General features: G+C 37.0%; 1 protein-coding gene across 1 annotated transcript in view; it reads right to left on the bottom strand.

Annotated features, from left to right (window-relative positions):
- The window catches only part of TTC21A (tetratricopeptide repeat domain 21A), a 61,068-nt gene that overhangs the window by 28,262 nt on the left and 16,942 nt on the right, over window positions 1-15,864 (bottom strand). Inside the window, exons 9-15 of the mRNA XM_026718477.2 lie at window positions 15,617-15,812; window positions 14,767-14,864; window positions 6,872-7,072; window positions 5,576-5,705; window positions 3,514-3,671; window positions 2,497-2,709; window positions 510-748 (exon numbers count right to left, since the gene is read on the bottom strand). Coding sequence (XP_026574262.1) covers window positions 510-748; window positions 2,497-2,709; window positions 3,514-3,671; window positions 5,576-5,705; window positions 6,872-7,072; window positions 14,767-14,864; window positions 15,617-15,812 — 1,235 coding nt within the window. The remainder of the gene's footprint in view (window positions 1-509; window positions 749-2,496; window positions 2,710-3,513; window positions 3,672-5,575; window positions 5,706-6,871; window positions 7,073-14,766; window positions 14,865-15,616; window positions 15,813-15,864) is intronic.

Below are 15,864 nucleotides of genomic sequence, written 5' to 3' on the forward strand. Positions count from 1 at the left end.
TTTTAGAATACAACTCTACTCTATCCTCAGAAAATGTTCATGTTGCATCAACTATATTGTCTAACTGACATATCTAGAGGGCTAGAGGTTGGGAAAGTTGATCTAACCATTGTATGTTCTGTATGTGCATACAGACAGATATCAGAAAATCCTGCTCACTCGCTGAGAGAAGGAAAGTTGAAGTGCTGCTCTCAATAGCTTAATTTAAATAGTGACTTAGCACCTTTGCATCCAACAGCTCAATTAAATTCATAAGCAATCATGTTGCTGTTTCTTAAAGAAGGGGTGTCATCTGAGCTAGGGTATAACAAGAATGTGGAAATAGAATACTTCTCAGTCTTCAGGCTAAAGTCAATATTATATTTTCAGACTGTATTATTCAGGACTTGTAATTTTCATGTTTGCTCTAATTTTTCATGCTCTTCTCTATCTCTAAAGTCAAATCTGAAAGTGAAGGGTTGCAAAAAAAAAAAGACAACATTAATTTGAGGCAAAAAAAAAAAAATTACCAATAGCATCCAATATATAATCTCTTATCTTTTCGGATCAGAAGGTATATTTGAGCCATCTTTTCCTTAACTTCAGTGTAATATGGCTGGTTGGGAGTGATATTCCTTAGCATTGTTAAAGCTAAATCCACTTCTCCTTTACTGAGAGCCAAATCTACATTAGCAACAGTGACACGGATTTCTTCGGAGGTCCCACTAAATTCATTAATGGCATCTTGCATAATCTTGGTAGCTTCATGCTGGAATGTAAAAATGCATGTGAAAACAAAACTGTAATTTTTAATGATTATGTAAGTATTACAGGTAAAATTATTTACGTATTTACCAGTTTTAGAAAAATTAACGTCCATATATGTGCTCCAATAACTTTTATATAACATCTAAAAAGAATACCAGTTTTTTTTCAAAAGCAGATAGAGGCTGAAGCTAAATATTGGTTGGTGCCAAAAATCAAATTGAAGAGTTGAATTGAAGAGATTTTTCTTTTTATTATTGCCTTTTTTTTTTTACAGTTGTTACCCTTTATCACAATACAAAGCAGAAAACAAATTGTCAGCCTCACCTGACCAGATCAGGATATAAACTTTATAGAAAGGCTATAACTATTTTTTATTGATATTGCAATAACAAAATCTTACAAGTCTGATTGTGCTGTACCTCCTCCCATTTCTTATAATCCAATTAATCAGGCAGCATCTGAGCTGCTCCGAAATATTACTTTAATTTTTGGACCTAAAAAAAATCAACAAACTAAATGATAGTTCTTGCATATAGGTGTTCCTTGTTTAACAACCACTCTCTCAGCAACCATTCTAACTTGTAATGGCATTGAATGAGTGGCAGCTATGACCAGTTTTTGAAGTTCCAGCTGGTGCAGTGTTCCTATTCAAGATTTCAAGAAGCTCATTTTTGACAACACAGAAATTAAAAGACTTCACTAATTATTCACCAAGATGTGGAATTCACTAGTTATATATTTCTCTAATTTTATTGTAGCTGGTGATATGAAGAAAGCAGTTAAAATATAATTGTATGGTACAATAATTCACAACAGATAAACAATTGAACAAAAGGCCATCACAACATATTAATCTAAAGTTAGTGTATGAGATCTCATTATGAATCAACCAAAATCTTGCAAGATTTGATAATCTCACAAAAGTTTGATCACTTTAAAGCACTACTGGTATTTGTATCAGTTGCTTGCACCTTAAACTAGTTGAAACTGTTCCTGATTACTTTGGAGAAGCCAGCAACTGGCCTTCTTAAATGATTTAATTGATAATTTTGCCTTCACTGGACCATAATGTACATTCAGGTAAATTTTGGTCCCATCTTGGCAAAGCTTGAGAGCTAGTACTGAGAAGGTCCTGCTTTGTTCTCAGCAGATATCAGCTACTGCTAACTTAATAGACAAGCATAAAGATGAAGGTTATTGCTTAAATAATACACCAGGCATAAAATTAGTTAGTAATGGTTTTTAACTGTGAGGAACATGTTCCAATTTTTATACAGCCTAAATTAAAATGGTCCATAAATCAATAGATCCAAATAATGCAATCCCCAATGCTTGGAAATAAAAGCCCTCCCCCCGAAATATTTTAAAAACATCTGAATATTTATATCAATATTAGCTAATAAATTTTTGATCTGGTTTTAAAATTCTTTTTGATTGTGTAGATCTACACTTCTTAAATGTTTTTCTCTCAGGACCACTTCCCACTTTTAAAAATTATGGAGGACCCCCCAAAAACCTTTTGTTTTTTGGGTTATATTGATGTTTCTCACATTGAAAATTAAAACTACGCATTCATAGAATATTTATCAAACTACTCAAAAAATAACAAAATAAAACCATTAGACATTAACAAATCATTTTTTTCATTAAAACCCTATGTTTAACAAATAAAAAATAATTAGAAGAGTGACACTATTTTACATTTTTGCAAATATCTTCCATATCTGGCAAAGAATTTTGATTTCTTACCAACTCCCCATTGAGTCGAAGAGCTTCAGCAAGTTCCAGGTAAATGGAGACCTGCTCACTCATTGTGACAAAGGGCCCCTGGCCTTTCTTAGCATCCCCTTTCATTTGAGGTATATTGATAAGCATTTTTAAGACTTTAATTGCTTCAGGATACTCCCCAGCTTTATTCAGTGCTCTAGCCTTGATGAAGTGGTACAGTGGAGAATCACGAAGCTAGAAAAGAAATATTAGAAGTTGACACAAATAAAATACTAAATTTAAAATGCTTTAGAATAGGAGTGGAGAACTATGGCCCTTTATGACTTATGGACTTCAACTCTCAGAAACCCCGTGGTGACATTTTGTAAACACTGGTTTTATTAGGTTCTTTAAAATGATATCCAGTTTTATTTTGCAATTTTATGTTAACAAATTAAACCAATTATACTATGTATAGAGCACAGGCTAAGTGGAAAATGACAATCTATAATTAATGCTGCTCCAATAAAACCATTGGAGGAAAAATTCTCAGCATGGAAGCCCCGTATATTTAAGTGATGTTTCAACAGCACATGTTGGATAGGGAAGGGTTGAAATAGAATTTTAAATTACTATGAATCAAGCATTTTAAAAAGGGGGTGGGAAACTGAAACTGGGATTAGTGTCAGTGTCAAATTTCATTGGCAAGTGGGTTGTTTTTAATTTAATGGGTTTTATTATACTGGTGATTTCTTACATTTTGTAAGCTGCCCAAAGTCACTTATGTTGACTTGGGCAGCTATATAAATTTGTTAAATATTTGTATGTATGTATGTATGTATGCATGTTTGTATATCAGGGTTCTCCATAAACTTGAAATGATTAAAATGGCAATTTTAGACTACAATGGGGAAGCAAACTTTGTCTTACTAATTTCCTGTCCTCTTCTTTGAATGTGTGCAAATCTCAAAATAAAATTACTGTGAATTTTTTTAAATTCTTAATGAAATCAATAAGCAGTACACATATTTAAATTATTTTCTTGTGGTTCAGTCTCACCTGAAAATTGTAGCTAACCCCTATTTCAAGTGAATGGGCGCATTCTTTGATGTTTCCTTGGGAAAGGTGAATCTGGGCCATCAGAAGATTGGCATCTGTTAATGTTGGGTCTATCTCTAGACAACGTTGCAGTGTACCCTGAGCGGTTTCCAGTTCTCCTGAAAAACAGTTCTGCATTAATGTTGTTCTGTATGATCTTCTTATTCTTAAAGTTCTGACTGTTTTGAACTCAAAGTGGTTGCTAAATCGAAACTATACATTTTAATGGTTATATTAGAAGGAAGTCAAAACTAATTTGTTTTGTAGTTTTTACCATTAAAAACTGATAATTTTGCATATTTAAATTTCCAATTTGAAGTGGAAAGAAATCAGCTTTGGATAAGAGTTGTCATGCCCCTGTCAGAATCTGACTTGGAGAGGGAAGCTGAACACCTGACAGGGAATGGGAGTGTGGCTCTGTTGGCTGTGGGAGAAACTGGGGAAGGGCAAAGTCTGGCCGGGCAGAGCAGGGGAGAGGTAGAGCAAGGAAGAGGGAGTTCAGAGGAAGACACAGGCCCATCCCCTCTTCACCCCAGGGCACGCAGAGAGGGATGGAGAAAGGAGCAACATGAGTTGTGTGGCTTATGGGGGAGGAAAGGGCCCTGATTCCCTTCATTAGCTGCAGCTGGGAACACAGTGTATAAAGGAGGAAGCTGCACACAGCAAGTTGATGGCAGCAAACATGAATTTATCTGGTATTGTTGTGGCTTATCTGTGTTCCTGGCGTCTTCCCAACTGTATGAGTTTTGCCATGCTTTCAAATCTGAAATTCCTCCTCCTGCCCTGTCGAGTTAATTACTTCAGCTTGGTTTGTTTGGATTTTTAGTTACAGTTTGTATGTACCTTGTTCTGAACTGAATTTTCTACAGTTAAAGGATATTCCTTGGAGAGCTTTTCTCCAGCTGAAGGTAACCTGGACATTGGGGGCAAACTTGGAGATAATAAAGAGACTCTTATTGCTTATTTGACTGTGTTGCCTTTGTACAATGCCCCAGGTCATCACAAGAGTATTGGTTACTGTATTGTCAACATTTTATAAAGCTAGGCCAACACATCTCGCTCACTTTTTATTTCCTGTCCAAATAAAAGAGTTAAACTAAGGAGGAAGCAATAATTTCAGGATGGTATAATGAACTTCTTACAACCAACATTAATTCTCAGAATATACCCTTGCCTGAGGATGGAGGTTCATTCTCCAAGCTTGTGGAACAAACCTCTAACCTCATCCTCCACCCGAGCTATAGATATTCGCCACCTGTGCATACTCTTATCTATCACTGAAACAGTTATTCCCAATTTGGAAGACAAAATTAATTAAGCTATGGCCTTAAAAGGCTTGACTGAAAATGTAGCTGTTTATAAAATATATTTGCATTGTAGGAATTACCTCCTCAATAGCAGACATTACTACACAAATGCCTGGTCTCACTTCTACTTAATATGTAAACCAATATTTTCCACTGCTATATTTTAGATATCTCCAATTTTAGTTCCCATAATCTAGGGCTGTGTCTGGAAGTAGCTAAATTGTGAGATACTAGTGCACATAGGATCAGATGCAAAGCTCATGATAGGAAACCTGAAAGTTTTGGGGGCATGGATGTATATGTTGGAAAAAGCCTATTTTAAAATTTGTTTAAAGCATGCAGACAGAAAAAATTTAGGATCAACTAATCATAAAAAGTTTTGGGAAAGAAACAATACTTATACCAGATGTGGTATTCAGCATGTTCTAACCAGTTCTGGAGAACCGGTAGCGGAAATTTTGAGTAGTTCGGAGAACCAGCAAATACCACCTCTGACTGGAGATTTTATAGTATCTTTCCCCTGCCACGCCCACCAAGCCACGCCCACAGAACTAGTAGGAAAAAAATTGAACCCCACCATTGACTTATACAAAACAGGCTCCTTCAAACTTTTTAGTGACTAAATTATGCTGAATTTATCAAAATAACCAACTAAAAAATTATAATCTAAAATGTGTGAATATTGTTTTTATTTGGGTAATTAGATCAAAACTTACCTGATAAATATTTAACTTGAGACATGAGGAAAAGAGGATCTATTATTCCAGGAGCTGATTTTACCAGTGGATTCAAAATTATTGTTACTTGCTTTAGAAGGGGAGATAAAACTTGGCCAGGTAACCGAGGCTATAAGGGTAAAAAATGAAAATACACATTTTCCAGAACTGTAACATGTAAAGTGAAATAATTTATTTGTTGCTATTCTCAAAAGTATGTGGATAGCATTTATAAATGATAATAGTATAGTACTATTTACAGGAATTAAGACATAGATGATGTCTTCTTGAGTGAAAACATTATTGTATTATATTGTGACAAACTAGGTCTACAATTTTAAAAAAACCTAATGTATTTTATTCAAGGATAATGCTTGCCAAACATCTTGCAACTGCCAAGGCTTTAAAACACTGAGCTAGAGAGAAAAACATTCATATACAGGTAGTTTTTGGTTATGATGGCAATCGAGACCAGAATTTCCATCTCAGATTGATACAGTTGTAAAGAAGTCCTGTAGTTCCTATTGCCATTGTAACCAGAGGACTTGTTAAGCAGGTAGAGGATGGAGTCACAATCACGACTGCAGGGATGCCACAATGACCACAATTTGCAGACCAGACATAAGTCTTGCTTATTCAGTGCCACTGTGTATTTGAACAACTCCTGAACAAGTGGCCATAACTTAAGAACTGTCTTTGGCATGGTCTCCAGTTATGTTCTAAACTTTTATTCTCCATTCATTTTTGAGAAACTATTTGACATATGGGACCCAGAGCTTTATCATTAGTGCCAGTACAGATATTCCTTGATTTACAATCACAATTGAGCCCAACATTTATGTTGCTAAGTGAGACATTTGTTGAGTTTTCCCTCATTTTACATCCTTTCTTGCCAGTTGTTAAAGGAATCATTGCTGTTATTAAGTTAGTAACATGGTTAAGTGAATCTGGATTCCCCAGATTGCTTGTCAGGTCACAAAAGTGGACCACATGACCCCGGGACACTGCAACTGTCATAAATATGAGTCAATTGCCAAGCATCCGAATTTTGATCACATGACTATGGGGATGTTGCAATGGTCGAAGGGTGAAAAATGGTCATAAGTCACTTTTTTCAGTGATGTTGTAACTTTGAGCAGTCACTAAGTGAACTGTTGTAAGTTGAGGAATACCTGTAATTGAGAATGGAATGGAGAGATAAGGCAATTTAAATTCTTGGCAGGCTTAACAGCTGCTCATTCCTTCCCAAATGCTGTATTGCTTAGGAAAGTGCAAGAAAGAAAGGAGTGTTCTTACCTGTTTGGGACAAAAGGTCAAATATTCTTTCACAATTTCAATTAAAAACATGGGGTTGAGCTTTTCGTAATATTCAATACTCAAAGGAAGACCATGCAAAGCAGAAAAATGAAGTTCTGCGGCTTCATTAAGAAAAGCACCAGCAATCTGTTCGTTCTTATTTTTCCTTGAAGCAATAACAGCTTGCAGATAAGCTAGAACCTGAAAGAGAGAGAGAGTGTGTGCTTTAAAAATGAAGTTAATATCCATGAAATTCAGTGCAAATTATATATAAACTAGAATGTACATAGGGAGGAGTGCAGAATAGTTTCCGTCTCTTTCATGTGTGAATTCTATTTATCTTTCTCTAGCTGGTTGGATGTTGAATGCTGCATGTGAATACAGGTAGCCCTTGCTTCATTACTACATTTGAGCCCAAAATTTATGTTGCTAAGTGAGAATTTTTTTACTGAGTTTTGCCCCATTTTATGACCTTTCTTGCCACAGTTGTGAATCACTGCAGTTGTTCAATTAGTAACCTGATTGTTAAATGAATCTGGATTCCCATTGACTTTGCTTGTCAGAAGATCACAAAAGGGATCACATGACCCAGGGACACTGCAACCATCATAAATATGAGTCAGTTGCCAAGTGCCTGAATTTTGATCACATGATCATAGGGATGCTGCAAAGATTGTAACTGTGAAAAATGGTCATGTCACTTTTTTCAGTGCCGCTGTAACTGAATAATCACTAAATGAACTGTTGTAAGTTGAGGACTACTTGTACTAAGCAAATCCGTGTGGTTTTGATGTAGAGTTCACTATAATGAATAGATAAATACATTAAACAACTGATTTTAATCATACTCCTTAAACTAAATACCACCAAGGCCCAACTGAGTCTTGAGACACACTGGAGTGGCTCTGGTTTCTTTGAAGAATGTCTCCAGAGATTGCAAGGAGAGGTTCAGATAGAGAAATATGTAAAATTCTCCTGGTCCAGCTGATCGTTCTGAAGAAAATAAGCAGCATGGGGAGAACAAGCAAATCTGCAGCTTTTACCAGATAAAAATCCTTATTTTACACCTACATAATTATGCATACGCATTTATTCTGTGGTATTTTCCAGTGAAATAACATCAGTATATCAATTAATGATATAAATTCTGCAAAATTACATTTGTAAGCATTATTTATGTAATAGTAGGAATATTATGTTCTTTATAGTAAAGTAGACACTCTGCCAATTTGACAGTAGCAGAGAATACTTTTATTGTCAAATATAATGAGTGGTTACATTTCTCATAACACATTAGATATTGAAGGAGAAGCAAATTTCCCATGAAGAAAATCAGAATAGGCCTTGGTATAATCAGACCATTCTGGATACTGACATTCAAGGCACTCCAGTACTCCATTTCACCATAACTTATTTCAGCAACCTAATATGCCATGGCAAGCAGATATTTTACCAGTAACGTGGAGTTACATTGAATTATTCTGTAACTGTACATGTGATCTTTTCCATGTAAGACTTTAGAAGCATGAAAACAGCTAAAACATCACCACACAGGCAGGAACTGCTGCCTGCCATATGAATTAGGAGGGAATTATTTATTTTATTTATCTTGATTTGTCAATCGCTTTCAAGATAATAGGTATAGGTATATACATAGTTATGATTACATGAAATGGGTACATATAAGAAAAAAAAAGAAACAATAGGACAGGGACGGTAGGCATGTTGGTGCGCTTATGTACGCCCCCTACAGACCTCTTAGGAAAGGGGGGAGGTCAATAGTAGACAGTCTAAGGTTAAAGTTTGGGGGGTTTGGGGAAGAAACCACAGAGCCAGGTAGAGTATTCCAGACATTGACCACTCTGTTGCTGAAGTTGTATTTCCTGCAATCAAGTTTGGTGAGGTTAACCTTGAGTTTGTATCTATTGTGTGCTCTTGTGTTGTTATGGTTGAAGCTGAAGTATTCATTGACAGGTAGGACATTGCAATGTATGATTTTATATACTATACTTAGATCGGACCGAAGGCGGCGTAGTTCTAGATTTTCTAGGTCTAGAATTTCGAGTCTGGTGTCATAAGGTATTCTGCAATAATTAGAGGAGTGGAGAACTCTTCTTGTGAAATATTTCTGGACCTTCTCAACTGTATTAATATCAGATACGTAATGTGGGTTCCAGACTGATGAGCTGTATTCAAGTATTGGTCTAGCAAATGTTTTGTATGCTCTAGTTAGTAGTGTGATATTACCAGAGAAAAAGCTACGTAGGATTAGGTTAACAACTCTTAATGCCTTTTTGGCTATGTAGTTACAGTGGGCTCTAGCACTTAGATCATTTGAGATGAACACTCCAAGGTCTTTTACAGAGCTTGGATCATCAACAAGGTCTTGACTATTCAGCCTGTATTTTATTTTCTGGTTTCTTTTTGCCAATATATAGGACAGAGCATTTATTTGTTGAGATTTGAAGTTGCTATTTGTTTGACCATTCTGCTACAAAGTCAAGATCTTTTTGAAGGGTAGCAGTATTGTCTGTGGTATTGAACAGCTTTACATCATCAGCGAAGAGAACGCAGTTGCTTTTAATGTGATCACAGAGGTCATTTATGTAGAGTATGAAGAGAGTTCGTCCTAGAACACTGCCTTGGGGGACACCACTATTGACAGGTACAGAATTTGACAGGACACTCCCAATTTTGACCATTTGTTGTCTGTTTGACAGGAATTCTTCTATTTAGTTATGTAGGTGTCCAGAGGTACCGTAAGATTTTAGTTTTAGGAGTAGTTTGTCATGTACCACTGAATTAAAGGCTTTACAGAAGTCTATGTAGATTGCGGCTATTGCTTTGCCCTGATCGAGTTGTATAGTTCATATGTTTTTGCAGTGTAAGAGTTGCAGATTACAGGATAGTTTTTTTCCTGAAACCAAATTGTTTATTAGAGAGTAGGTTGTTTGTCTCTAAGTGGAGGATAATGGATTGGTTAATAATTGATTCCATGACTTTACGGGTAATGCAGTATAAGGAGATTGGTTTGTAATTTTCAATTAGGCTGGGGTCTCCCTTTTTGAAGATGGGGATGACCGTGGCTTGTGAAAATAGGTAAGGAGCTGGTCCTGAAAGATTTTTCAAAGATTATGCTTAGAGGTTTTGCTATGGCAGTGGATAGCTTTTTTAAGAAATAGGCACATATTCCGTCCAGTTCAATAGATAGAGATTGCGTAGTGCTTCTTCAACATTGTCTTCTGTAAAATCGATATGTATTAGATCATTGTAGTTTTCTGTGGTTCAGCTAGGAAATATCCATTGCTGTTTACAAGTACTGAGCTAAAGAATGTGTTAAAGAATGTGTTGGCTTAAATGGTGTCGTCGTTGCAGTCTTTACCATTAGGTCCTATCGGGTGGGATGGACCTTGAGTCTTTTAGTTTGTTGTTTACAAAATTGTAAAAAGCGCGGGTGGAATTGGTGCATAGAAGGTTTTCTTCTTGTTTAATGTGATAATTGATGCATTCAGTCTTTATCTGTGGCATAAAGTTTTGTATCGGCTTTTGAAGTTGGCAACATGACCAGATTTGTTTTTCCACCAGAGTGAATTTTTTTGGATTGAAGTTTCCTTATTGTTATGGGTAATCTGATTTTTTGATTTTTTTTGGGGGTGTAGTTGTTGTTGGTACATATAGTTTGATGACTCTTTTGACTTCAAGTAAAAATATGTTGTAATGGTCTTCAACAGTATTGCATCCAGGGAATAGAAATTGCCAATCAAGGGATGAGAGATCGTTGTTTATAAGATCATAGTTGCCTTTTTTGAAGTTATAATTGGGGATTATGTCATTGTGATGATTTTTGTGTGGGTGTATGTTGAGACAAAAGTCAATCATGTTGTGGTCACTGTTGGAAAAGGGTTCTTTAGTTTGTATTCCATAAATTAAATTCAAACTATTGCAGAAGATGAGATTGAGGCAGTTGTTAAGTCTAGTATTGTTGGTTACTAGTTGTTCCAGTCCCAGATTTGCAACAACATTGTAGAAGATTGCATGTATGGGTTCAGTTGTATATTCGTTTAGGGTCCAGTTAATATGAGGTAGATTGAAGTCACCAAGAAAGATAAAAGCGTGTGGACAGGATGTTGCCCATGTTAGAAGTGAATTTAGCTTGTTTACATGTTCAATGTCATAATCAGGTGCTCTGTAATATAGTAAGAATCGAAATGTGATATTTAAGGATAGTTCACAGATGATGGTCTCAGGAAGAGCAAGCTCCTGGGTAACTTGGATGTTTTTTAGATGTAAGGACTTTTTATAGAAGATAGCAACACCACCTCCTCTACGAATTTCACAATCTGATTAGTAAACATGATAGTCTCTTACTGTGGTAATGAAGTCAGGGAGAGATGCATTGAGCCATGTTTCACAGACAAATATGATGTCAAATTTAGCCATATTTAGTAAGAGGAGAAATTCAGGTATTTTATTCACAAGGCTTCTTGCATTGAGTAGCTTGCATTTAAGGCCAGCTGTAATTGGAATTGAGGTAGTTAGGGGTGTGCGTGCCTAGTCTTGGGTGATGGTGGATTGGTTGAAGTAGGGTTGTGGTTGAAGGTTAAAGCTGAGTTGTGGGTTGTGTGACTTACTTTTGATACAGTCAGCACAGTAGTCAATGTATAGGTCCTTCTCTCCATTGTCTAGATGTTTTTTGAGTTCTGTGCGGAGTACACAGGAGTGGGCACATTGCTGTATGGTTAGGTCACGGCGAGAACGAAGGTTCTTATGGCTGGTGTTGCTTTTGGCAAGTGAATTTATACACTGCTCAAAAAAATAAAGGGAACACAAAAATAAGACATCCTAGATCTGAATGAATGAAATATTCTTATTAAATACTTTGTTCATTACATAGTTGAATGTGCTGACAACAAAATCATACAAAAATTATTAATGGAAATCAAATTTAACAACCCATGGAGGTCTGGATTTGGAGTTACACTCAAAATTAAAGTGGAAAAAAACACTACAGGTGGATCCAGCTTTGATGTAATGTCCTTAAAACAAATCAAAATGAGGCTCAGTAGTGTGTGTGGCCTCCACGTGCCTGTATGACCTCCCTACAATGCCTGGCCATGCTCCTGATGAAGTGGCGGATGGTCTCCTGAGGGATCTCCTCCCTCACCTGGACTAAAGCATCCCCCAACTCCTGGACAACGTGGTGCAACGTGATGTTGGTGGATGGAGCGAGACATGATGTCCCAGATGTGCTCAATTGGATTCAGGTCTGGGGAACAGGTGGGCCAGTCCATAGCATCAATGCCTTCATCTTGCAGGAACTGCTGACACACTCCAGCCACATGAGGTCTAGCATTGTCTTGCATTAGGAGGAACCCAGGGTCAACTGCACCAGCATATGGTCTCACAAGGGGTCTGAGGATCTCATCTCGATACCTAATGGCAGTCAGGCTACCTCTGGCAAGCACATGGAGGGCTGTGTGGTCCCTGAAAGAAATGCCACCTCACACCATTACTGACCCACTGCCAAACCGGTCATGCTGAAGGATGTTGCAGGCAGCAGAACGTTCTCCATGGCATCTCCAGACCCTGTCACATCTGTCATATGTGCTCAGTGTGAACCTGCTTTCATCTGTGAAGAGCACAGGGTGCCAGTGGCGAATTTGCCAATCTTGGTGTTCTCTGGCAAATGCCAAACGTCCTGCATGGTGTTGGGCTGTAAGCACAACCCCCACCTGTGGACGTTGGGCCCTCATACCACTCTCATGGAGTCTGTTTCTGACCATTTGAGCAGCCACATGCACATTTGTGGCCTGCTGGAAGTCATTTTGCAGGGCTCTGGCAGTGCTCTTCCTGTCCCTCCTTGCACAAAGGCAGAGGTAGCAGTCCTGATGCTGGGTTGTTGCCCTCCTACAGCCTCCTCCACATCTGATGTACTGGCCTGTCTCCTGGTAGTGCCTCCATGCTCTGGACACTATGCTGATAGACACAGCAAACCTTCTTGCCACAGCTCGCATTGATGTGCCATCCTGGATGAGCTGCACTACCTGAGCCACTTGTGTGAGTTGTAGACTCTGTCTCATGCTACTAGAGTGAAAGCACCGCCAGCATTCAAAAGTGACCAAACCATCAGCCAGAAAGCATAGGAACTGAGAAGTGGTCTGTGGTCACCACCTGCAGAACCACTCTTTTATTGGGGATGCCTTGCTAACTGCCTATGCTTTTCACCTGTTGTCTATTCCATTTGCACAACAGCATGTGAAATTGATTATCAATCAGTGTTGCTACCTAAGTGGACAGTTTGATTTCACAGAAGTGAAATTTGCAAATGACCCTGCAGAAGCATGGGGCCACAGAGTCACCTCTGTTTTTGAGCTCTCGGCCAATGCGGGAAATGTCAAGTATTTCAACAGGGGAGATGGTTGATGCTTGATAATCACTGATGATATTTTGGACAGTTGTGATGTCATCATTGTCACTGATGTCCTCTAGACCAAATAAGATGGTGTTTGGACGTTTCTCTGGACAGCTTCTCTGATGGGGATTGGGATATCATTATTTGATTTAGATTTTTTTTTTATTGGGTTGTGGATTGGGTTGTAGTTGTTGGATAGAGATGTGGTTTGTAGCTATTGGATGTTCAAGTTTTTGCGATGTGTCTTTTTTTTTCAAGGTTGGATAATCTTTTTTTTAAAGCGTCCAGGGATGCTACTGTGGTGTCAAGGGATATTATTCGTGTTTCTATGGTATTAATTCTTTCAAACAGATCCAGTTTGGGTCTGCATGATTTGCAGAGGTATGGAAACTCATTGGATGATTCTAGGTATTGAATCATTTGCTCAGGTAATCCCAAGCAGTCATGATGAGCGTATTTGTTACATATAGAAAATTTGATGGAATTTTCATTATCCTTTAGAGTTTTATAGCATTTAAGGCATGTGCAAGAGTCTTGTGGTTCATTGGTGGGGATTACTTTCTCTTTAGACTGTGGTTTGGCATTGGATTTTTTACTTGGCATGGTAGGTTTGTTAAGATGGTACGTAGATTAAATTACTTAATGAAACAATTTTGGGTAATCAGTATAGCCAATATCACACCAATCAATCAATTGCAATAATCTCTCTAGTCAAATAATTTTGCTAAGCAACAATCAGCCTAATCAATTAATGACACTAATAGCTAATCAATTAATTACACTAATCATTAATCACACTGTTCAATTAAATTCACTAAATCACTAATTTTACTAATCAATTAAATTACATGAATCTTGATCTTTTAAACCAATCAGTAATCACACCATTTGCACTCTAAACACTCTAATCACACTAATCAATTAAAACAATAAATCAATTAACCATTAATAAATTATTTTATATAAATTGATTATCTAATCATTGATATAGGTAATGAGGTAGAAAAGTTGTATGTTTTGAGGTAATGAATTAATCAGTGTTTGATTAAAGTAATGAGGTAGTATTGAGAGTCTGCAAGGAATGGGTTAATTGTTTTACTAGCAGCTGTTATTTACTGGGTGGGATTATAAATATAAATTATAAATGGTCCAGTAGCTTTTTAAAAACAAGACTCATCTCACAGCCATGTTTTTGGAGTTTACAAACTCAAATTAGGCGATTTAAGCTCAGTGTGAATTCGGGACCTGGATCATTTAGTGCACGAAGGGGCACTAATTGTCGATTCATAGTCTGTACAACAGATTCCTTGCTAATGATGAAAGCATCCTGTAGCATCACCCAGCCATCACTAATTGGCATCCAATTGTTCTCATGACCATTATTTCAGCATGGTGTCAAATGGAAGTGATTCTAGGAGTAATGGGGATCCTACCAAGAAAACAAGTAAAATAAGTAATCAAAGAAAATTAAGAATATTCTAACTGAAGATTTTCCAATTGACTGTTGAACTTCTTTCAGGAACTCTAATTGTTGTTCAGCTTCTTCTAGTTTTCCTCCAAGCACTTGGCACCATATAATCCCTGTAATGAACATATATGATAAAATATACTTTTAATAACTGTCATGGTCATGTTATTGTAATAAACCAGATAAGCAATTGATCACAGTTAATGCAAAGATACTATAAAAGAGGAGCTTTCAAGGGGAAGTTGCTTATCATATATCAATTTAATTGCAATCTCTTCTCTCTTTGGATCTTTCCTGTTAGAGGTTCAAATATATTCAGGATGGCAATAAACCATCCATACAAATCAAATGGCGGAGTAACCACTTTTATTAACAAAATATTTACAAATGAAATTATGCAAGTTTTTATTTATAGTGAATTTATTAAACAAGTTTTGGAGCTGTTTGTTCCACTACTTCTTTCTCCATAAGTTTTTTTTGGTTCAGCTATCTTAGACAAAGACTTGATAGTTGCTCTTTCATTTGTTGATTTTGACTCTTCTCTTCTCTCCTCTCCTCTCCCCCACCCGTCCCCTCAACCAAAGGATACCAAGCAGCTTCATTTTTCTCTGGAAGTCTTCTAATTTTGCTCTTTGAATGAATGTGTCTTCCAGTATCCTGACATATCCTGTGTATGAACAGCATTTTCACACTCTCTAATATGTCTCAGCTTTCACTGCTCCAAACAACAGCTAAAGAAATACGAGTCATACCTAAATGTTCAGTACTACTTCTTAAAATATGCCCCAAGTAGAGGCGTTATATATGATTAAAATATGAAGGGGCAATAGATATATATATCTAAACCTATATAGTAGTAGCCTACCTGTCAATGAATCTATGGTATTTTCATCCAAATCTATGGCTTTTCTGTACCATGCAGAAGCTTCCTTCCACTTTCCTTGAAGGATTAGCTGATATCCTAATTCATTTGCAAAACGTGCATCGGTAGATATGAGCTTGCTACATGCACTTTTAATGAAGTCATACACTTCCTGAAGGATATCTTGATTCTTTCCAGACTAAATATAAGACAGTTCCAAGAAAGTTAATGTGCCATGCACGTGCACGCGC

This window comes from Pseudonaja textilis, chromosome Z (assembly GCF_049901715.1).
Source record: "Pseudonaja textilis isolate UNSWEBS1 chromosome Z, rPseTex1.2, whole genome shotgun sequence".
NCBI classification, from domain to species: Eukaryota; Metazoa; Chordata; class Lepidosauria; order Squamata; family Elapidae; genus Pseudonaja; species Pseudonaja textilis.